A 23,085-nucleotide genomic window follows, 5' to 3' on the forward strand; every position below is an offset into this window, starting at 1 on the left:
CTTTCCTGTTATATTTCTATAATTCATAATTCTTGCTTATTGTATAACGTGCAGTTTTCTATCTTTACTTCAGAATATTCCATGGGAAATGCTGGGAACTCGATTGAAAGGGATTCAAAGTGAGGTTGTTGGTGGAGAGGTGTCTCCCTCTGATCCGGTGGCACGCATATTATTTCATCGTTCAGGGATTGATGAGCACTCAAAAGTTTCTCAGGACCATTGTGTGACAGTGCAAGCAGCACATGAAGCAATGAGTGTTCAAGGATCCTGCAAAATACAAGTGAGTGGTTTGTTTGTCTCTGTCACTTTATTGCATATGGTTTAATTCTTAGTATGTTCACACATGTTAAAAATGTACCACACATTACTTAACCCAGAGGCAAAAATGCACACAATTAAATGCTAATTACGGTAATACATTTTAAATAATGTAATTTTGGTTGTGCTTTTGAGTTTTGTCAGCAGCCTAGACAGTTTTATACCTAAAGTGCAAGAGATTAGAAGCTTATGGACCTAGGGCTGTATTTGATGCTACGCATCAATCAGCAGCCCCTTTTGCTGCTATGGGAAAGCCAATGGGGTGACATTGGCCGGTCCATAACGTGATCTTGGCCATATAGCCAAATTGCAGGGAAGGAAGCAGACGAAATCCAGTTTACTATGCAAATAAATAGCAAAGAGAGGCTGCAAACCAAACCAAACCAAACCAAACCTTACTTGGGGTCTATTTACACGGAATGTCCAGCGGCGCTAAACTACTGCTGATTGGTAAATACCATACACACTGAATGATCTGTATTAGATCGCCGCTCAGTACATATAGGCTGCCGTGGTTTTCGGCAACATGAGTCCTGTTTACACAGAACAATTCACCACTGAGGATAATGATTTTCAAGCCTGCTTAAAAGTCAGTTCACCTTGTGAACAAACATTTTGCTTGTTCATTGGGTGATTGGAAGCCCGTTTACACTGCAACATAATCGTGAATTGATTGTCCTTATACTACCCTGGAAGAAATTCCCCCTGATATTACTCCTCTTCACTGGACACATACCGATCCTGCCTCCTTCTCTGCCTGAACTGAAGAAAGTTGTAGCACTTGCTGTTGTAACTTGGTAGAGGCAGCAGCTAGTTGTTGGAGTCAAGTGGGAGGAGGAAGTGTGCAGAGATCATTAGGCCCTGCTCACACTGCTTTCAGGAGTTCCACTTGAATTCCCATGAAAATGGAATTCAGACAGGGCCATAGACTGCAATGACTAGAACAAGATTCAAATGAACTAAATTTGTGCTTTTTGTCAGAAAGTGTCTGTGTTTCCACACATCCATGGAAGATTAGGAGACCAAGTTTTATGGGCCCGTCTTAAAAGATGGATCCCTTCAAAAAGATCTATAAACTCACAAACTTGGTTCATTTGAACTCTATTGGTGTCACTACAAACTATGGCGCCATCGGGGGGTGAATGGAATGTACACCTGAATCCAGTTTGTGTTGTGGATGCAGATGGAGCCTGGAACTTACTACAGAAACACAGTGTGATCAGGGCCTTACGCAAACAGTATGTACAGTCATGGCCAAAAGTATTGAGAATGAGATAAATAGTAATTTTTCCAAAGTTTACTGCTTCATTTGTTGTAATGGCAATTTGCATATACTCCTGAATGTCAAAGAGTGATCAGCTTAACTGCAATTACTGTACTTGCAAAGTCAATATTTGCCCAGAAAATGAACTTTAACCCCCAAAACACATTTCAACATCATTGCAGTCCTGCCTTAAAAGGAGCAGCTAACATCGTTTTAGTGATTGATCCATTAACACAGGTGTGGGTGTTGATGAGGACAGGGCTGGCGATCAATCAGTCATGATTAAGTAAGAATGACATCACTGGACACTTTAAAAGGAGGCTGGTTCTTGGTATCATTGTTTCTCTTCAGTTAACCATGGTTATCTCTAAAGAAACACGTGCAGCCATCATTGCACTGCATAAAAATGGCCTAACAGGGAAGAGTATCGCAGCTACAAAGATTGCACCTCAGTCAACAATCTATCGCATCATCAAGAACTTCAAGGAGAGAGCTTCCATTGTTGTCAAAAAGGCTCCAGGGCGCCCAAGAAAGACCAGCAAGCGCCAGGACCGTATCTTAAAACTGTTTCAGCTGCGGGATCGGACTACCAGCAGTGCCGAGCTTGCTCAGGAATGGCAGCAGGCTGGTGTGAGTGCTTCTGCACGCACTGTGAGGCGGAGACTCTTTGAGCAAGGGCTGGTTTCAAGGAGGGCAGCAAAGAAGTCACTTCTCTCCAGAAAAAACATCAGGGACCGACTGATATTCTGCAAAAGGTACAGGGAGTGGACTGCTGAGGACTGGGGCAAAGTCATTTTCTTTGATGAATCCCCTTTTCGATTGTTTGGGACATCTGGAAAACAGCTTATTCGGAGAAGAAGAGGTGAGCGCTACCACCAGTCTTGTCTCATGCCAACTGTAAAGCATCCTGAAACCATTCATGTGTGGGGTTGCTTCTCAGCCAAGGGAATCGGCTCACTCACAGTCTTGCCTAAAGACACAGCCATGAATAAAGAATGGTACCAGAATGTCCTCCAAGAGCAACTTCTCCCAACCGTCCAAGAGCAGTTTGGCGCCCAACAATGCCTTTTCCAGCATGATGGAGCACCTTGCCATAAAGCAAAGGTGATAACTAAATGGCTCATGGAACAAAACAGAGATTTTGGGTCCATGGCCTGGAAACTCCCCAGATGTTAATCCCATTGAGAACTTGTGGTCAATCATCAAGAGACGGGTGGACAAACAAAAACCAACAAATTCTGGCAAAATGCAAGCATTGATTATGCAAGAATGGACTGCTATCAGTCAGGATTTGGTCCAAAAGTTGATTGAGAGCATGCCAGGGAGAATTACAGAGGTCTTGAAGAAAAAGGGGCAACACTGCAAATATTGACTTGCTACATTAACTCATTCTAACTGTCAGTATAACCTATTGGTACTCATAATATGATTGCAATTATATTTCTGTATGTGATAGAAACATCAGACAAACACTAATAAAAACCAGAGGCCAGCAGATCATGTGAAAATATAATTTTGGTGTCATTCTCAAAACTTTTGGCCATGACTGTATATGTGGACCAGCATAGAGCAACACAACAGTGAGGTAGTCACTGACCATCTCATCTTCGTATACAGTGGAGAGGAGGCCACGTGGCTTTTTCCATTCACTTCTGTGGGAGTTTACAAAACAGCCGTGCCGTGACTATCCTACAAGTGAATAGAGAGCTGTGCACATTCAAGACCACCTCTACAGGCTGGATGAAGTGAACCGTGGTTGCCTCACCCAGAGGCATATTATAGAAGGAGAGAAATTCGAGACATGTGCAGGTCTCACCTATCATACATTTTATGGCATGTGCCATAACATGACTAAAGTGAGGATACCCCAACAAGAACAAATAACTGCTTCTCACAGTACTCCTCAGCCCGCCAAATAATTCTGTAGTTAAAGTAAAACTGTGGACTGACTTTTTTAATCCCTAACCGCTACGGCCAATTTTTTTTTTCTTTTTTTGTAATTTAGATTTTTCTTCCCCCTCTTCCAGGAGCCACAACTTTATTTTTTTTAATTGACCCATCCATATGAGGGCTTGTGTAACGGGTCTGGGAGGCGGAACCTCTGAGCAACAATACAAGGGGGCGGTCCTTGTAAGGAAGCGGGTGGCTCCCGGGGAAGACGGGCAGATAGTCATGGTAAGTGACAGGGACAGTCTCTGGGTAGAAGGGCAGGTAGTCACGGCAAGTGACAGGGACAGTCTCTGGGTAGAAGGGCAGGTAGTCACGGCAAGTGACAGGGACAGTCTCTGGGTAGAAGGACGGGTAGTCACGGCAAGTGACAGGGACAGTCTCTGAGTAGAAGGGCAGCAGGCAGGTGGCTGGTGAGCGCTCCCAGGTGAGCGGGCAAGAGTCTTTAGACAGGCAGGTGGTCACGGCAAGTGACGGCAGAGCCTCCAGGTAGGCTAGCAGACAGGTAGCAGGTGAGCGCTCCCAGGTGAGCAGGCAAGAGTCTCTGGACAGGCAGGTGGTCACGGCAAGTGACAGCAGGGCCTCCAGGTAGGCTAGCTGACAGGTAGCAGGTGAGCGCTCCCAGGTGAGCAGGCAAGAGTCTCTGGACAGGCAGGTGGTCACGGCAAGTGACAGCGGAGCCTCCAGGTAGGCTAGCAGGCAGGTAGCAGGTGAGCGCTCCCAGGTGAGCAGGCAAGAGTCTCTGGACAGGCAGGTGGTCACGGCAAGTGACAGCGGAGCCTCCAGGTAGGCTAGCAGACAGGTAGCAGGTGAGCGCTCCCAGGTGAGCAGGCAAGAGTCTCTGGACAGGCAGGTGGTCAAGCAGGAATCTGGCAGGTGACTGGCAGGTAACTGGTAACGGGACCTGAGGGCTGAAGCAGAGTGAAGGCTTTGCAACAACATTGCTCGGGCACCTCCATTTTGGAGGAGGTGCCTTATATATGGTGAGGTCCTCCGGCCATTGGCCGGGGACTCCTTAGGACGGCGCGCGCGGCCCCTTTAAGAGAGGGGGAGCGCGCGCGCGCCCTAAGCACAGTGGCCGGGAAGCAGCGCGCGCTGCCAGCACTGCCAGCAGAGCGGGAGGAGGACGCCGGGCACGGAGTGGAGTGGTGAGGGGAACAGCGTCCCTGCCTAGCAGGAGGCAGGGACGCCGACGCTACACTACCCCCCCCTTTAGGCCCCCCCTTTTTTAGGCCAGACAGAAATTTATCAAGGATGAGAGGGGCATGGATGTTCTCCCGGGGCTCCCACGTTCTCTCCTCAGGACCAAACCCCTTTCAATCTACCAGAAAAAAGTTTTTTCCTCTTACCCTTTTGGTGGCCAGAATGTTCTCTACCTCAAACTCGTTTTCAGCGGAAACCGGAGCAGGAGGCGTACCTGTAGACTTGGAAAAAGAGTTAAGTACCACGGGTTTGAGGAGAGATACATGGAAGGAGTTAGGGATCCGCAAGTTGGCCGGGAGTTTCAATTTATAGGCCACTGGGTTGATTTGTTTGATAACTTCTAGTGGGCCGATGAACCGAGGCCCTAACTTGTAGGAAGGAATCTTGAGCCGGACATACTTGGACGAGAGCCAGACTTTATCTCCAGGACGGAATTGTGGAGGATCCAGGCGTTTTTTGTCAGCGTGTTTTTTTATCCGCTCGGACGACTGAAGGAGTGCGGATCGGGTACTCTCCCAAATTTGCTAACGAGAGATTCCGCAGCCGGATTGTCCACCGAGGTGGAGACGGGAAATGGGATCCGAGGATGCTGACCGAAGACTACAAAAAACGGGGATCTGGAGGAAGATTCGCTCTCGTGATTATTGTAAGAGAATTCGGCCCATGGCAGGAGATCCACCCAGTCTGAATGGTGGGCATTAACGAAGTGCCGGAGGTAACTGGTCAGGATCTGATTGATCCGCTCCACCTGACCATTGGACTGTGGGTGGTATGCGGAGGAGAAGTCCAGGGTGACGTCTAGCAGCTTACATGTGGCTCTCCAGAAGCGTGAGGTGAACTGAACCCCACGATCCGACACGATGTGGAGGGGCAGGCCATGGAGACGGAAGATGTGGCGGATAAAGTCTTTAGCCAGCTCGGGTGCAGACGGGAGGCCTGGCAGGGGAATGAAATTAGCCATTTTGGAAAAGCGGTCAGCGACCACCAAAATGACCGTACAACCGGCAGAGACAGGGAGATCTGTTATGAAGTCCATAGCTATATGCTGCCAGGGGGCAGCAGGTACTGGAAGAGGAAGGAGGCAACCGGCTGTCAGGTGTCTCGGAACCTTGTTGCGGGCGCAGGACACACAGGCAAAAACAAAGTCTATTATGTCCTTGTGCAGGGTAGGCCACCAGTAGTGCCGGGTGATAAGCTGGAGGGTCTTTTTCTGACTGGCATGGCCAGCAAGCTTAGACCAGTGACCCCAGTGTAGGATCTTCTCCCGATCAGGTACCGTTACGAACGTCTTACCGGGAGGGAGACGATTTAGACTCACGGGGGCCACCTGCATTTCTCTGGCGGGATCGATTATGTGTTTAGGTTCCTCCTCAAGATCAGACACCAGGAAGGATCGGGACAAGGCGTCAGCTTTGATGTTTTTGTCAGTCGGGCGAAAATGAAGAACAAAATCAAAGCGAGCAAAAAACAAGGACCACCGGGCTTGGTGCGGGTTAAGTCTCTGGGCACTCTGGAGGTAAGCCAAGTTCTTGTGGTCCGTGTAAATTATTACCAGGTGAAGAGCCCCCTCGAGCAGGTAACGCCACTCCTCCAATGCCAGCTTAATGGCCAATAATTCTCGGTCTCCTATAGAATAGTTGCGCTCGGAAGAGGAGAAGAGTTTGGAGAAGAAGCCGCAAGTTACCATTCTCCCGGAAGACGATTTTTGGGTAAGTACCGCTCCGGCTCCAGAGGAGGAGGCGTCAACTTCCAGGAAGAATTGCTTGTTGCCGTCCGGGCGATGCAGCACCGGGGCGGAAGAGAAAGCCTGTTTTAAGGAAAGAAAGGCTTCCTCAGCTTCGGGCGGCCATTCTCTGGGATTAGTGCCCTTACGGGTGAGCGCAGAGATTGGGGCAGTCCGGGAAGAGAAGTGCGGTATGAAGAGGCGGTAGTAGTTGGCGAAGCCCAGGAACCGCTGAATAGCCTTCAACTCCTCTGGTCGAGGCCACTTCTCGATGGCAGACAGTTTCTCAGGATCCATTCGTAGGCCGGTCTGAGAAATTATGTAGCCCAAAAACGGAAGCGAGGTCTGCTCAAAGAGGCACTTCTCATATTTAGCGTAGAGGTGGTTCTGCCTGAGCAGAACCTGACGAACATCCCTCCGGTGTGTGGGGAGATCCGGAGAGAAGACCAAGATGTCGTCCAGGTACACCACTACGCAGGAGTAGAGAAGGTCCCGGAAGATGTCATTGACCAACTCTTGAAAGACGGCGGGAGCGTTACAGAGACCGAAGGGCATTACCGGGTATTCATAGTGGCTGTCCCGGGTGTTGAATGCCGTCTTCCATTCATCCCCCTGACGGATACGGACCAGGTTATACGCCCCACGGAGGTCCAGCTTGGTGAAGATTCTAGCCCCCCTCAGACGGTCAAATAATTCCGGAATGAGCGGAAGGGGGTATTTATTCTTCACCGTGATCTGGTTAAGGCCTCTATAGTCTATACAGGGACGGAGTGAGCCATCCTTCTTTTTGACGAAGAAGAAGCCTGCTCCCGCCGGGGAAGTAGATTTCCGGATGAAACCCCGGGCCAGATTTTCCTCAATATATTCTGACATGGATCGGGTCTCAGCAGCGGACAAAGGGTAAATGCGCCCACGGGGAGGAGTAGCGCCGGGCATCAGGTCGATTGGGCAGTCGTATGGTCTATGAGGGGGTAATGTCTCTGCCTCCTTTTTATTAAAGACGTCCGCATACGACCAATAAGGAGCCGGAAGACCAGGTAGATTGGCTGGAGTAGGAGAAGGACGGACAGGATGGACGGGAACTAAACAAGTCTTATGGCAGTCCTGTCCCCAGCGAAGGACTTCTCCGGTCTGCCAATCAAGCACGGGTGCATGTTTCTGAAGCCAAGGTAGGCCTAGCAATAGAGCGTGAGAGAGTCCAGGCAGAACATGAAAGAAGATGCTCTCAGAGTGCAGCATTCCCACCTGCAGGGTTATGGATTCGGAGATGAGTTGGATGGGATGTGGTAAGAGGCCCCCATCCACGGCAGCGACAGATAAGGGTACGGCTAGAGGTTTGGTGGGAATGCGGTATTTCTCTACCAGAGACTGAGAAATGAGATTGCCGGCAGCTCCAGAGTCAAGTTGGGCTAGTTCAAAATAACGGTTCTCCCCGCAGATGATAGAGACCGACAGCAACAGGGATGGAGAGGGTTTACTCTTGTCTAGGACGACCTCTCTGAGCGATCCTAGACACAGGCGTTTCCCGACCTCTCTGGGCAGGAACGGATCTGGTTCTCCTTACTGCCACAGTAGAAGCAGCTCCCCTCGGCACGGCGTAACTCTTGACGGGTTTTGACCATCTTGGTGTGGTCGACCTGCATAGGCTCGGGTGAGTGTGCCTGGGGAGTAGCAGGAGAAGGGACAGGTTTCTGAAAGGTAGGGGCTAGACGTGGAAACCTCCTCTCACGGGTGACCTCTTTGGCGCGTTCCTGGAACCGGATGTCAATCCGGGTGGCAAGAGTTATTAAGTCGTCGAGAGTGGTAGGTATGTCCCGACCGACGAGTTCATCTATAATATGGCCGGACAGACCCCCCCAAAAGACAGACACCAGGGCGTCGTTATCCCAGGCCAGCTCCGAAGCAAGGGTACGGAACCGTATGGCATATTGGCCCACGGTGAGATTTCCTTGATGGAGACGTAGCAGAGATGATGCGGATGAGGTCTTCCGTCCGGGTTCGTCGAAGACTTTCCGGAAAGCCGTGAGAAAGGCTGGCAGGTTGGACACCAGGGGGTCTCCTCTCTCCCATAGAGGATTTAGCCAAGCCAGTGCCTCCCCCGTGAGATGGGACATAATGAAGGCTACTTTGGCCCGGTCGGAGATAAACTGATGGGACAGGAGTTCAAAATGCAGGGTGCATTGGTTTATGAAGCCCCGAGCTTGAGCGGGGTCGCCTCCGAAGCGAGGAGGTGCAGAAAGCCGGGGTCCGGGGCAGGATGCCATGGTATTGGTGGGCAGCGGCGCTGCCGGGCTGCGAGTCATGACACTAGCGGTGGTTGCTGGTGGAGCAGTCAGAGTGTCCAGGCGAGAGTTGACATTCCGCAGATTACTCAGGATGGACTCCTGTTGGGACATAGGTCCGAGAGCGAGGGAGCTTGGGTGCCACCGGGTTCCATGGCCCGAGCAAACTGTAACGGGTCTGGGAGGCGGAACCTCTGAGCAACTATACAAGGGGGCGGTCCTTGTAAGGAAGCGGGTGGCTCCCGGGGAAGACGGGCAGATAGTCACGGTAAGTGACAGGGACAGTCTCTGGGTAGAAGGGCAGGTAGTCACGGCAAGTGACAGGGACAGTCTCTGGGTAGAAGGGCAGGTAGTCACGGCAAGTGACAGGGACAGTCTCTGGGTAGAAGGACGGGTACTCATGGCAAGTGACAGGGACAGTCTCTGAGTAGAAGGGCAGCAGGCAGGTGGCTGGTGAGCGCTCCCAGGTGAGCGGGCGAGAGTCTTTGGACAGGCAGGTGGTCACGGCAAGTGACGGCAGAGCCTCCAGGTAGGCTAGCAGACAGGTAGCAGGTGAGCGCTCCCAGGTGAGCAGGCAAGAGTCTCTGGACAGGCAGGTGGTCACGGCAAGTGACAGCAGGGCCTCCACCTAGGCTAGCAGACAGGTAGCAGGTGAGCGCTCCCAGGTGAGCAGGCAAGAGTCTCTAGACAGGCAGGTGGTCACGGCAAGTGACAGCGGAGCCTCCAGGTAGGCTAGCAGACAGGTAGCAGGTGAGCGCTCCCAGGTGAGCAGGCAAGAGTCTCTGGACAGGCAGGTGGTCATGGCAAGTGACAGCGGAGCCTCCAGGTAGGCTAGCAGACAGGTAGCAGGTGAGCGCTCCCAGGTGAGCAGGCAAGAGTCTCTGGACAGGCAGGTGGTCAAGCAGGAATCTGGCAGGTGACTGGCAGGTAACTGGTAACGGGACCTGAGGGCTGAAGCAGAGTGAAGGCTTTGCAACAACATTGCTCGGGCACCTCCATTTTGGAGGAGGTGCCTTATATATGGTGAGGTCCTCTGGCCATTGGCCGGGGACTCCTTAAGACGGCGCGCGCGGCCCCTTTAAGAGAGGGGGAGCGCGTGCGCGCGCGCCCTAAGCACAGTGGCCGGGAAGCAGCGCGCATTGCCAGCAGAGCGGGAGGAGGACGCCGGGCACGGAGTGGAGAGGTGAGGGGAACAGCATCCCTGCCTAGCTGGAGGCAGGGACGCCGACGCTACAGCTTGTTTGCAGGATGAGCTGTAGTTTTGAATGACTCCACTCATTTTAATATACAATATACTGGAAAATGGAAAAATAACTTCCAAGTGCCATGAAAAAATACAATTTCAGCAATAGTTATTTTTGTTTTGCTTTTATTGTGTGTTAAAAATGATCTGGACACATGATTCTTATGATTCTTCAGATCACTACAATTATAATGATACCAAACTATAGTTTTCTTTTAGGTGGTAAAAAAAATTATCTGAGGGCTTGGTATTTGCATGGCTAGCTAATGTTTTAATTGACACCATTTTTGGGTAAATGCGATGTTTCATTACCTTGTCTTTTTTTTGGGTGGATCTTTTGTTTCATATACTCCAATACTACAGTATAGCTGACTGTCAAAAATCAAACCTCATTCTCTCTTTGTTCTCTAGTCCCTCATTCAGCCCATGTGGGAAAAGAATTCCAAGTTTAAAAATCCAAAACATCTCGCATTTCCTCTGGACCTCAGTGATTTGTGGTGGATTTGTGGATGTGTTCTATTGGCGTGATAATGAGCTTTGAAAAGATACATTTATATACGTGTAGAGCATGTCTCAAGACACTGTTTAATTTAGCGATTGGTTACATTAGAATGGTGCTTATTTACTCTCGTACGTAGGTGTTAAGTAGTGCGACCTACATATTGTAATACAAATCCCATAAGGTATACAACATATTAACTAGAACATGGCACTCCTCATCTTGGTAAGCATGGCACCCCTCTTCCTGGTATGCATGGCACCCCTCATCCCTCTTCTTGTTATGCTTGGCCCCCCTCATCTCTTTTCCTGGTAAGCATGGCCCCCCTCATCTCTTTTCCTGGTAAGCATGGCCCCCCTCATCTCTTTTCCTGGTAAGCATGGCCCCCCTCATGGCCATCACACTACACACAAAAAAATAAACGATACAACTCACCTTCCTCTTCTGCTGCCAGCACTCATCTCGCTGTGTGAGCCGCGCATGACGTCACTGCCATACGCCCTCACACGGTGAGATGTGAGCTGCCGGAATAGGCACTGCTCTCCACGCCGGGACTGTGTGCATGGGGATGAGTGATTTCACTCACCTTAATACCGCGTGCAGTGTCACAGCTCCTGCTGCTGGGCTATTGCGTGTGCCTACTTGGGCGTGGAGAGGGGTGAATATAAATGCTCTTTAATAGTGGGCACGTGTGGCCGCTGAGCAGCTGCAGGAGCTGTGGCAGCTGCTGACACTGTCCATGGGTGTGGGGAGCAGTGAATATTCATTTTTTTTTTTTTTGCAGTGGGGACAGTGTCGGCTGCTGCCTCCTGTGTCCCTATCATCCGCCGCTGCCGCTCCCCCCATACACCCACCATCCACAGTATCTAATATATATAATTGTCTTATCCTGTCTGTCTGTCTGTCTGTCTGTCCAGGAAATCCCACGTCGCTGATTGGTCAGGCCGCAGCCAATCAGCGACGCAGGATTTCAGAACAAGATGGCGGCCGTTAGCAGCACACACTCACACGCTCACCCTCACACGCTCACCCTCACACGCTCACCCTCACCCGCTCACCCTCACACCCACACCCTCACACCCTCAGACGCTCACCCTCAGACGCTCACCCTCAGACGCTCACCCTCAGACGCTCACCCTCAGACGCTCACCCTCAGACGCTCACCCTCAGACGCTCACCCTCAGACGCTCACCCTCAGACGCTCACCCTCAGACGCTCACCCTCAGACGCTCAGACGCTCAGACGCTCAGACGCTCTGACGCTCTGACGCTCTGACGCTCGGACGCTCACGCTCGGACGCTCACGCTCACACTCTGACGCTCACGCTCGGACGCTTACGCTCGGACGCTTATGCTCACGTTCTGACGCTCACGCTCTGACGCTCACGTTCTGACGCTCACGCTCGGACGCTCACGCTCGGACGCTCACGCTCGGACGCTCACGCTCAGATGCTCACGTTCTGACACTCACGCTCGGACGTTCACGATGGGTCGCTCACGCTCTGATGCTCACACTCTGACGCTCACGCTTGGACGCTCACGCTCGGACTCTCACGCTCAGGCTCTGACGCTCAGGCTCTAGCGCTCAGGCTCTGACGCTCACGCACTGACTCTCTCTCGCTCACGCTCGGACGCTCACGCTCTGACGCTCAGGCTGGAACGCTCACGCTCACCCTCTGACGCTCGGACACTCACGCTCGGACGCTGACGCTCACTCTCTCGCTCACGCTCTGATGCTCACGCTCGGACGCTCACCCTCACATGCTCACCCTCACACGCTCACCTTCACATGCTCACCCTCACACGCTCACCCTCACACGCTCACATTCTCACGCTCATTTTCTCACGCTCCCACGCTCACTTTCTCACGCTCCCACGCTCACTTTCTCACGCTCCCACGCTCACTTTCTCACGCTCCCATGCTCACTTTCTCACGCTCACCCTCACACTCGCTCACCCGCTCCCACGCTCACCCTCACACCCTCACATTCTCACCCTCCCACGCTCACCCACACACGCTCACCCTCACACGCTCACCCTGTGCTAGCCGGTCATCTCCCTCACACGCTCACCCTGTGCTAGCCGGTCATCTCCCGGCTGCTCGCAGCAGAAGTACCCCGACCGGCGGCCTCGCTCCCCGGTCCTCCAAAATTCATTAGGGGCCCCGGGGGAATACATTGGGGGGTTAATTTAAAGTAGTGTACAACCCATTTAAACACTGCTTTGCTGATTAGTCGCGCCCGGTCGGACGCATACATATTCTAGAATACCCGATGCGTTAGAATCGGGTCACCATCTAGTATAGTATATAATAGTACATTCGGACTATAAGGCGCATCCCCCACATTCCTCCAAAATTTGAGGAAAAAAGTGCATCTTATAGTCCAAAAAATATGGTAACATGTTTTTGGTGGTATGTTCCTTCAATGGTCTGAGTCTACAGAATGTGAAAATATTTTTAATCTTTTTACACCTATAATATTGATTCTTTTTGGAATAATGCTGTTTATCTATTGTGGCTGACACCAAATGTGGTACTAAAATTCATATTAAAATCATGTACATGTGTTTCATCTTTAAAGTTAGGAATCAAGCTTTGTTTTTGTGTTAGACAACTTGCTCTCATTTTTTGCTTGCAAGAAATCTTTTGCTCAAAACCAACCTTAGTGACATTATCATCATGCTTGGTGCATTTGTGTCTGATACATTTTGTACTTGCTGAATAAGATATTGACCTTCCAGCATTTGTAATGTGCACTTCTATGAATCAAGAACTATTGCTATCCACTTTTTTGAAGAAAGTTTTGTCAAGGCATTTGATTTCTCAAGTTGAAAAAGTATGTGAGAAAACAAGAACCTAGTCATTGTTGTTCATTTATGGGACGAAAGACTCAATATTCTTGTTGGTGTTGTCCTAATTGAAGATCAAATCATTAATATATATCATATAGGATGATTTGACTCTACCAGATGTCATAGTAGTAAATGTTTTCATTTTCAAAGAAACTCATATAGAGATTAGCATAACTAGGGACAAAATTTGTCCCCATAGCATTCTTTTGGGTTTGTCTGTAGAATGGGCCGTCAAAAGAAAATACATTGAGTGAACGTAAAGTGGATGGCACTAATTAAAATATCACTCTGTTGATTGGGTATGAATGGATCATCATACGATAATTCTTTGATGGAGTTAATCCCCTTATCTTGTGGATTGTAGGAATATAAAAAGGATACATCAAGAGTGACCCAAACAAGTAATTTTTCTACAGGATGTCCTGGCGGTGACACATTTATATATGTGAAAATCAATTAAATGCAATAGATTTAAGGTGAGGAAGGAGATCCCTGAAATTATTATCTTATCCGGCAGGTTAGTGATATTCTTATGTATCTTGGATAGATGGTAGAATAAAGCCATGGATAATTTTTTTTAATGACACCATCATTCATACCATTCTGTAGAAGTTGGGTTCTCATTATTTCATGAGATTATCAGGGAGTTTCTGATAGTAGAGTAGTCTGTGTCAAACAGGATACAAAGTCTTGATCGAGCCTCTTTTGTCCGCACTTCTGATGTCCATATAGTGGTTACTCCTAAAAAACATTTACGACATTTGTCCTGTTCTCATGAAGTTTCTGTGTTTTGACCACTTTGCTGATTCCGCCAGATTACAATGTTTCGACCGTTCGCCGGTCTTTATCAAGTATGTTTACAACCCACAATGTGTTCACTTATATAGTGAGGTCTGTACAAGTGCACCAATCACCACAAGTGCCACCCACTTAACCTAAAAATGCAAAAATATACCAAATATCATCCTGAGACATGTTGTTCTCCAAGTTACATAAACATACATCATCAAATATAATAGAAAGAGTACAATATAAACCAAATATCATAGTCAGTAGGACTATCAGCTGTGTATCCACCAGACTTCTGCACAACACAACTGATGGTCCCAACCCCATTTATAAGGCAAGAAATCCCACTTATTAAACCTGACAGGGCACACCTGTGAAGTGAAAACCATTTCCGGTGACTACCTCTTGAAGCTCATCAAGAGAATGCCAAGAGTGTGCAAAGCAGTCATCAAAGCAAAAGGTGGCTACTGTGAAGAACCTAGAATATAAGACATATTTTCAGTTGATTCACACTTTTTTGTTAAGTATATAATTCCACATGTGTTAATTCATAGTTTTGATGCCTTCAGTGTGAATGTACAATTTTCATAGTCATGAAAATACAGAAAAATCTTTAAATGAGAAGGTGTGTCCAAACTTTTGGTCTGTACTGTATATGTAATTTTTTTTTTTTCTGGTTAGCCAATAAAGGTATCACTCCAAGAATACTTTTGTAATTTTTAGAGAAAAAAAGGGAATTGGAAATATATATATATATATGTAGTTTATAACCCATTCACGACATGTGCCATATATACAGCGCTGCGGGAAGTGTGTTCCTGCAAAGCTAAGTAAATATACGGCGACTCTATTTCTGGTCCCCACGCTGCATCGCGCGGTGACAGTTAAGATGGCTGCTGTTTCTGACAGCAGGCCACCCCTGCACGTCTCCCCGGGGACCTGTACCGACTCCCTCCCCCCACCCCACCCCCACGTTAGCTATCGCTGTGATTGGCTGGTCAGAATTGATCAGCCAATCACAGCGACGCAGCAAAGATGTTAAAAAAAAAAAAGTAAACTTGTGACATGCTTAAATTGGTGCTGTCTGAGACCGCATCAATCACAGAAGTCATAATGGATGGGGTGATCATGATGTCACCTTGGCTGATTTAACCCTTTTGGTGCTGATTGGCTGAACAATAGTTCCTGACTAGTGTTGAGCCAAAGTGCTCGGATAACGTGTTATACGAGCCTGCTGTCTTATCCCGAGTATTTTCGGCGTGCTCTGTTAATATGTTTGCCTTCCTGCGGCTGCATGTTTTGCATCAGTAGACAGACGCAACATATGCAGGGATGGCCTGTTTGTTTGTTTTTTTCCATTTTTTGTTCTAAATGTTTTTTCTGGAATTTTACCGTTTTTTTACAGTACTTTTTTCTCTCTACCTTTATATTTTCCGCTACTTTTTTAATAAATAGTATAAATAGGGGCAGCACGGTGGCTCAGTGGTTAGCATTGCAGCACTGGGTCCTGGGTTCAAATCCCACCAAGGACAACATCTGCAAAGAGTTTGTATGTTCTCCCCTTGTTTGCGTGGGTTTCCTTCGGGTTCTCCAGTTTCCTCCCACACTCCAGAGACATACTGATAGGGAATTTAGATTGTGAGCCCCAATGGGGGCAGTGCCCATAATGTCGGTAAAGCACTGTGGAATTAATGATGTTATATAAGTGCGTAAAATAAATAAATAAATAGTACCCTTTACACAAGTCCCACACGATACATGGGTAAAGCACCACTTAAACACAACCCTAGTGTTTTGAAGAATAAAATAAAAATGGCCCATTCGTCAAGATGCTATTCAACAGAAGAAGCATATGCTTTCCTTGCCACAGACACTGACACGGGCAATGAGGAAGATCCCACATTTATCTATTTCTCCTCCTCATTTCATGGGCAGCTCAGGAATCCAATTTGATGTTTCGGGCCTCGCTAAAATTGACTTTTTCAAATTATGTTTCAGCGAAGAAATAATGAATCTTATGGTGGCCTAAACAAATTGTTATGCCCATAAATTTTTCATCCAAAATCCCACATCCTCATACACCAGATGGACCCCTGTAAATGCAGGAAAAATTATGACATTTTGGGGCATTGTGCTGCATATGGGCATAGTCAGAAAGCCAGAACTTTGTCTATACTGGAGTAATGATATATTCTACAAATATAGCAAGACAAAAAGGAGGGCACTATCAAATACAAGGGATCAGCCTGTAGCATATCAAATAACTGAATAATGAAGAAGAAGAAACATGCAAAAGGATCACCATATAAAGTAAATACTTTATTGGTATACACAGAACCTCTCAGAATAGTTTAAAAACATTTAAAAGTCAGACAAACAAAAAGACATAAAATAATAATAAAGTCTATTATCAAAAAAAACGAATACAGATAGCAGTATGATCAAGCATAAAGACCGCCTGTAGCCAGTACACTCAACAGAATAATGCACCAACTCGTGGGCTAGAACCTAGAAATATATAAATGTCCTATATGGATATGCAGATTCTTAACTATATGTATACACTGGAATACAGGAAAAGGTAGTTGAACTGTATGACACAGGAAAGGGATACAAAAAAATATCCAAGGAATTGATAATGCCAGTCAGCAGCGTTCAAACTGTGATTAACAAGTTGAAAATCAGGGGCGCTGTAAAAACCAAACCACGGTCAGGTAGACCAACAAAATTTTCGGCCACAACTGCCAGGAAAATTGTTCGGGATGCAAAGAAAAACCCACAAATGACATCAGCTGAAATTCAGGATTCTCTGAAAACTAGTGGTGTGGCTGTTTCAAGATGCACAATAAAGAGGCACTTGAAGAAAAATTGGCTGCATGGTCGAGTCGCCAGAAGAAAGCCATTACTGCGCAAATGCCACAAAGTATGTCACCTACAATATGCAAAACCACACAGAGACCAGCCTTAAAACTTCTGGAACAAGGTAATTTGGAGTAATGACACCAAAATTGAACTTTTTGGCCACTACCATAAACATTACATTTGGAGAGAGGTCAACAAGGTCTATGATGAAAGGAACACCATTCCTACTGTAAAGCATGGAGGTGGATCGCTGATGTTTTGGGGATGTGTGTGCTACAAAGGCACAGGAAACTTGGTAAAAGTTGAATAAAAGATGACTGCAGCACGGAAGCTGCGCATGGGACGTACATGGATGTTCCAAGATGACAACGATCCAAAACACAAGGCCAGGTCAACCTGTCATTGGCTACAGCAGAACAAAGTGAAGGTTCTGGAGTGGCCATCTCAGTCTTCCTGACCTCAATATCATTGAGCCACTCTGGGGAGGTCACAAGCGCGCAGTTCATGCTAGACAGCCCAGGAATTTACAGGAACTGGAGGGTTTTTACCAAGAAGAATGGGCAGCTTTACCATCTGAGAAAATAAAGAACCTCATCCACAACTAACACAAAAGACTTCAAGCTGTCATTGATGTTAGAGGGGACAATACACGGTATTAAGAACTGAGGAATGTGAATTTTTGATCAGGGTCATTTGGATGTTTTTGGTTGTCATTTAAGATTTAAAAAGAGAAAACACAGTAGTTTGACAATAAATGGCTTCACCCAACCTATAACCATGAGTGGAGAAAAAGTTTTTTAGTTATCCTTCATATTCTCTGAAACAAGGCCAAGAAAGGAAAAATTCTGCCGGGGTATGTAAACGTTTGAGCACAACTGGATGGGTGGGTTAACCGGAAGCTGCGTAACACGCTGCGGCCGGTGAGAGAGCAGCGCTCAACATAGCAAGCGTAACTGCCGCATCAGCATTCATAGAGGGCATCCCATACGGTCAGGGACGCGGCCCTCAACTTACTTATTGAACCGGATTTCCCCTGATGAGTCAAAGCTGACGAAACGCATCGGGAGGTTCACCCTAATGAAGTTTGGTCCATGGGTTTCTGTAGGCCTGGGTGAGATTGATGCAACTTTTCTTTTTATCTAAAACCCTATTTGGTGAAATGTTTATGAAAACTAGGGAGTTGGTTTTACTCAAAAGGATATTGGTGTTTCTAATACTCCCGTGTCCTGGGAATATTTACGCATGACATCTATTCTATGAAGAGGATATATATCCGGACTGGATAGTAGTTATAAATAACGTAGCTGCAGCATATATGAATGATACCATGCATTTTGCTTATTTCACTGCTCCTTTGCATACCAACATATAAAGTATCTCATACTGCATATCAATCTTCTCATCCTGGCTGGTGGTATAATAATTAATTAAATATACAGGTATCAGGTTTGTGCTATCCTCTGCTTTTTAGCATATTAATAAATTCATATAACAGAGTATTTTTCTACTGAATAGAAGTGGGCCTAAGAGGAATTGCTTAATGTTATTTGATTCATTATACCCTGTCTACTTTTTTGGCGGTTATTTTCCCGGTGAGACATAAGACTATAGGGTATAGGTTGGAGTGGTGGAACTTAATTAAGTGAGCTGGTCATCCTTTTTCGGTCTGTGTATCTGAGTGTTTTTTTGTCTTTTGAGCGCTTGCACTTTTATATACTTGAAGCTACGAGTATTTTAATATTGATCAATAAAAGGATACATTTTAATTTGATTTATTGCTAACGTATCTACCCTTCTCCCAACAGCATATGTGCCTGCACAGCCAGGAGAGCAGACCCTGATGTACAGATTGTCCTGTCTTCAGCTGAGGACACAGTTTAAGGCCTCTTTCACACGTCCTTATATTTCCAGTACTGGAAAAACCAGTAACGGAGATGTCCGTGTGGCAACCGTGTGCCGCATCAGAATCACACGTACCGGCCCCTGGGAAACCGTGGTACAATTCGCACTGTTCCCATGCGCTGGGTGCTGGAGGTAAGTCTCATCATTGTCCCCTGCTCGCGCTAAGATCAGCGCAAGCAAGGGACAATGTTGAGAGTTGTATTCAGCCCCCACTAAATACAAATGTTCTCACTAAATTAGAATATCATCAAAAAGTAAATTTATTTTAGTTCTTCAATACAAAAGGTGAAACTCATATATTATATAGAGTCATTACATACAGAGTGATCTATTTCAAGTGTTTTTTTCTGTTAATGTTGATGATTATGGCTTACAGCCAATGAAAACACAAAAGTCATTATCTCAGTGAATTAGAATAATTAACAAAAACCACCTGCAAAGGCTTCCTATGCGTTTAAGAAGGTCCCTTAGTCTGTTTCAGTAGACTCCACAATCATGGGGAAAACTGCTGACTTGACAGATGTCCAGAAGACAGTCATTGACACACTCCACAAAGAGGGTAAGCCACAAAAGGTCATTGCTAAAGAAGCTGGCTGTTCAGAGTGCTGTATCCAAACGTATTAATGGAAAGTTGAGTGGAAGGAAAAAGTGTGGTAGAAAAATGTGCACAGCAACCGGGATAAACGCAGCCTTGAAAGGATTAAGAAAAGGCCATTCAAAAATCTGAGGGAGATTCACAAGGAGTGGACTGCTGCTGGAGTCATTGCTTCAACAGCCACCACACACAGACGTATCTAGGACATGGGCTACAAGCTTCAAGTGCATTCCTTGTGTCAAGCCACTCATGACCAATAGACAACACCAGAAGCATCTTACCTGAGCCAAGGAGAAAAAGACCTGGACTGATGCTCAGTGGTCTAAGGTGTTGTTTTCAGATGAGTAAATTTTGCATTTCATCTGGAAATCAAGGTCCCTGAGTCTGGAGGAAGAGTCGAGAGGCACACAAGCCAAGCTGCTTGAGGTTTAGTGTGAAGTTTCCACAATCAGTGATGATTTGGGGAGCCATGTCATCTGCTAGTGTAGGTCCACCGTGTTTTATCAAGACCAAAGTCAGCGCAGCTGTCTAGCAGGAAATTTTAGAGTACTTCATGCTGCCCTCTGCCGACAAGCTTTTTGGAGATAGAAATTTCATTCTTCAGCAGGACTTGGCACCTGTCCACACTACCAAAAGTACCAAAACCTGGTTTAAAAACAACAGTATCACTTTGCTTGATTGGCCGGTAAACTCGTCTGACCTTAACCTTATAGAGACCTCACAGCTCACAGTGCATGTCAGACCAAATGAGAATCATGAGCTCAAAGGAACTGCCCAAGGAGCTCAGAGACAGAATTGTGTCAAGGCACAGAACTGGCCAAGGTTATAAAAGAATTTCTGCAGTACTGAAGGTTCCTAACAGCACAGTGGCCTCCTTAATCCTTAAATGGAAGATGTCTGGGACCATCAGAAGTCTTCCTAGACCTGGCCGTCCAGCCAAACTGAGCAATAGTGGGAGAAAAGCCTTGATAAGAGGGGTAAAGAAGAACCCCAAGTTCACTGGGGCTGAGCTTCAGAGATGCAATAGGGAGATGGGAGAAAGTTCCACAAAGTCAACTATCACTGCAGCCCTTCACCAGTCGGGCCTTTATAGCAGAGTGGCCCGACGGAAGCCTCTCCTCAATACAAGACATAAGAAAGCCCGCATAGAGTTTGCTCAAAAACACATGAAGGACTCCCAGATTCTCTGGTCTGATAAGACGAAGACAGAACTTTTTGGTGATAATTCTAAGCGGTATGTGTGGAGAAAACCAGGCACTGCTCATCACCTGCTCAATGCAATCCCAACAGTGAAACATGGTGGTGGCAGCATCATGCTATGGGGGTGTTTTTTAGCTGCAGGGACAGGACGACTGGTTGCAATTGAAGGAAACATGAATGCGGCCAAGTACAGAGATATCCTGGATGAAAACCTCTTCCAGAGTGCTCTGGACCTCGGACTTGGCCAAAGGTTCACCTTCCAATAAGACAATGACCCTAAGCACGCAGCTAAAATAACAAAGGAGTGGTTTCAGAACAATTCTGTGACCATTCTTGACTGGCCCAGCCAGAGCCCTGACCTAAACCCAATTGAGCATCTCTGGAGAGACCTGAAAATGACTGTCCACCAACGTTCACCATCCAACCTGACGGAACTAGAGAGGATTTGCAAGGAAGAATGGCAGAGGATCCCCAAATCCAGGTGTGAAAACTTGTTGCATCATTCCCAAGAACACTCATGGCTGTATTAGCTCTAAAAGGGTGCTTCTATTCAATACAGAGCAAAGGGTCTGAATACTTACGACCATGTGATTTTTCATTTTTTTTCTTTTTTAATAAATTTACAAAAATTTCCACATTTCAGTTTTTTTTTCAGTCAAGATGGGGTGCAGAGTGTACTTTAATGAGAAAAAAATGAACTTTTTAGAATTTACCAAATGGCTGCAATGAAACAAAGCGTGAAAAATGTAAAGGGGTCTGAATACTTTGCGTACCCACTTTAGCTTATCAGAAGAAATATAATACATTTCTAATCAGACTTACTTGCTGCTAATATTATTACACTTACTATATATTGGAATAGGATCTTGGAGATCATGTCATATGACTATCCCTCTCTGGACAGTGTTTATGCCAAGTGCATGGTTTTATTGTATTTTCGTAGCTATATTAATATCTGAGTCTGTGTATAGTGTATAGGGAGAGCATAGAATATAGTTCAGAGTTTAATTAGTGATAGAAACATTAGGGCTGATAGGCAATGATGGTCTTATTAGTGTATAAGATTTAAAGCGAACCTGTCAGCAGGATTTTGCTAAGTAAAGTACAGGCAGTGTCATGTTGAGGCTGCTGCACTGATTAATATGATTAGATAACAATACATAGCCAGAACAAACATCACTCATAAACGGGGTGGATCACTGCCAACCTTGGGCAGCGCATCCCCCCATGTTTGAAACCAGTAACTGTCAAAAGAACAAGAGAGACACTGGGAGAATAAGACAGATAAACTGGTATGTAAATAGAAAATTATTTTATTAAATTACCATTCTAAAAACAAGTAAGAAAAGACAGTATAGGAGGTGGAGGCAAAGCCAAATACATACAAGTGTGTATAGCCCTATGTCAGGACTATTGATAGCAGCAAATGGTATATACATACAGTCTCTAAGCAATACATGCATAAAAACATCAAATCAGAAATACATAGCGTTCCCAAAAACCCATTATTGCACTAAGCCCAAATAGCCTGAGGTATCATACAAATGCATAGGTAGCTAGTCCATAAACAATGGTAATCAATACATCAGAGCACAGTGGCTCATACTTTGGCAGAAGAGCACAATGCAAATAGAGGGGGAGGGGGAGAATCCCAAACTGAGTAGATGTAGATGCTAAGCGCTGAGCTGCATAAATATGTACATCTCCTAATGTATGTAGGGAAGTTAAACAAATGGCTTACCAGGGATGAGAAGACGACGATGGAGTAGCAAAACGCCCGACGCGCGTTTCGCGGTACGACTGTCCGCTTTATCAAGGGCAGGAAGTATGGCATTGTTAGTGTATAGGGCCCATATATATATATATATATAAAACCGGTGTGATGTGTGCTGGAAGGCGGCCGGAAACACTACCGTAGATCCGGAAGTGCGTCACCGGCCCCACGTGATCGCGAGGGTGTGTGTTAAGTGGCGCATTCACGCCACCCGGACCAAAATCCCAGACGCGCACCCCAGCCGTCAAGCCACCTGACCGCGCATATGAGACCGCGGGGTAGCATGGAGACAGGCGGGAGCGCGGCAGGGAAGGTCGCCGTGGGGCGCATGCGCGCCACACACTCCTCCAATTCACGAACAGGAAGATCAAATTGTGCAAGAGGGGTTAACTGTTTAAAGAGATACACACCACAAGAAATATATAAAGACATCAGCAGGGATAAGACAACAAAATATAAAGACATATGATATAACTGAAAGTTTGAAACGGTGGGCCATGTTGTGGTTTCACAGTTCAGCAGAGAACTAAAATAAGAGTGAGGGGTGAAAAAAGGAAAATTAATTAAAAATGCAAAAACACAGCAACACAAAATATAAAAACAATAAAACCTAACCACCGAAATGAATATAC

General features: G+C 46.6%; 1 protein-coding gene across 1 annotated transcript in view; it reads left to right on the plus strand.

The window, feature by feature from the left end:
* The window catches only part of TMEM132A (transmembrane protein 132A), a 279,841-nt gene that overhangs the window by 73,483 nt on the left and 183,273 nt on the right, over positions 1-23,085 (plus strand). The window contains exon 3 of the mRNA XM_073686115.1: positions 74-280. Coding sequence (XP_073542216.1) covers positions 74-280 — 207 coding nt within the window. The remainder of the gene's footprint in view (positions 1-73; positions 281-23,085) is intronic.

This window comes from Phyllobates terribilis, unplaced genomic scaffold (assembly GCF_046119375.1).
Source record: "Phyllobates terribilis strain yellow unplaced genomic scaffold, ASM4611937v1 Scaffold_5__5_contigs__length_657084704, whole genome shotgun sequence".
NCBI lineage: Eukaryota > Metazoa > Chordata > Amphibia > Anura > Dendrobatidae > Phyllobates > Phyllobates terribilis.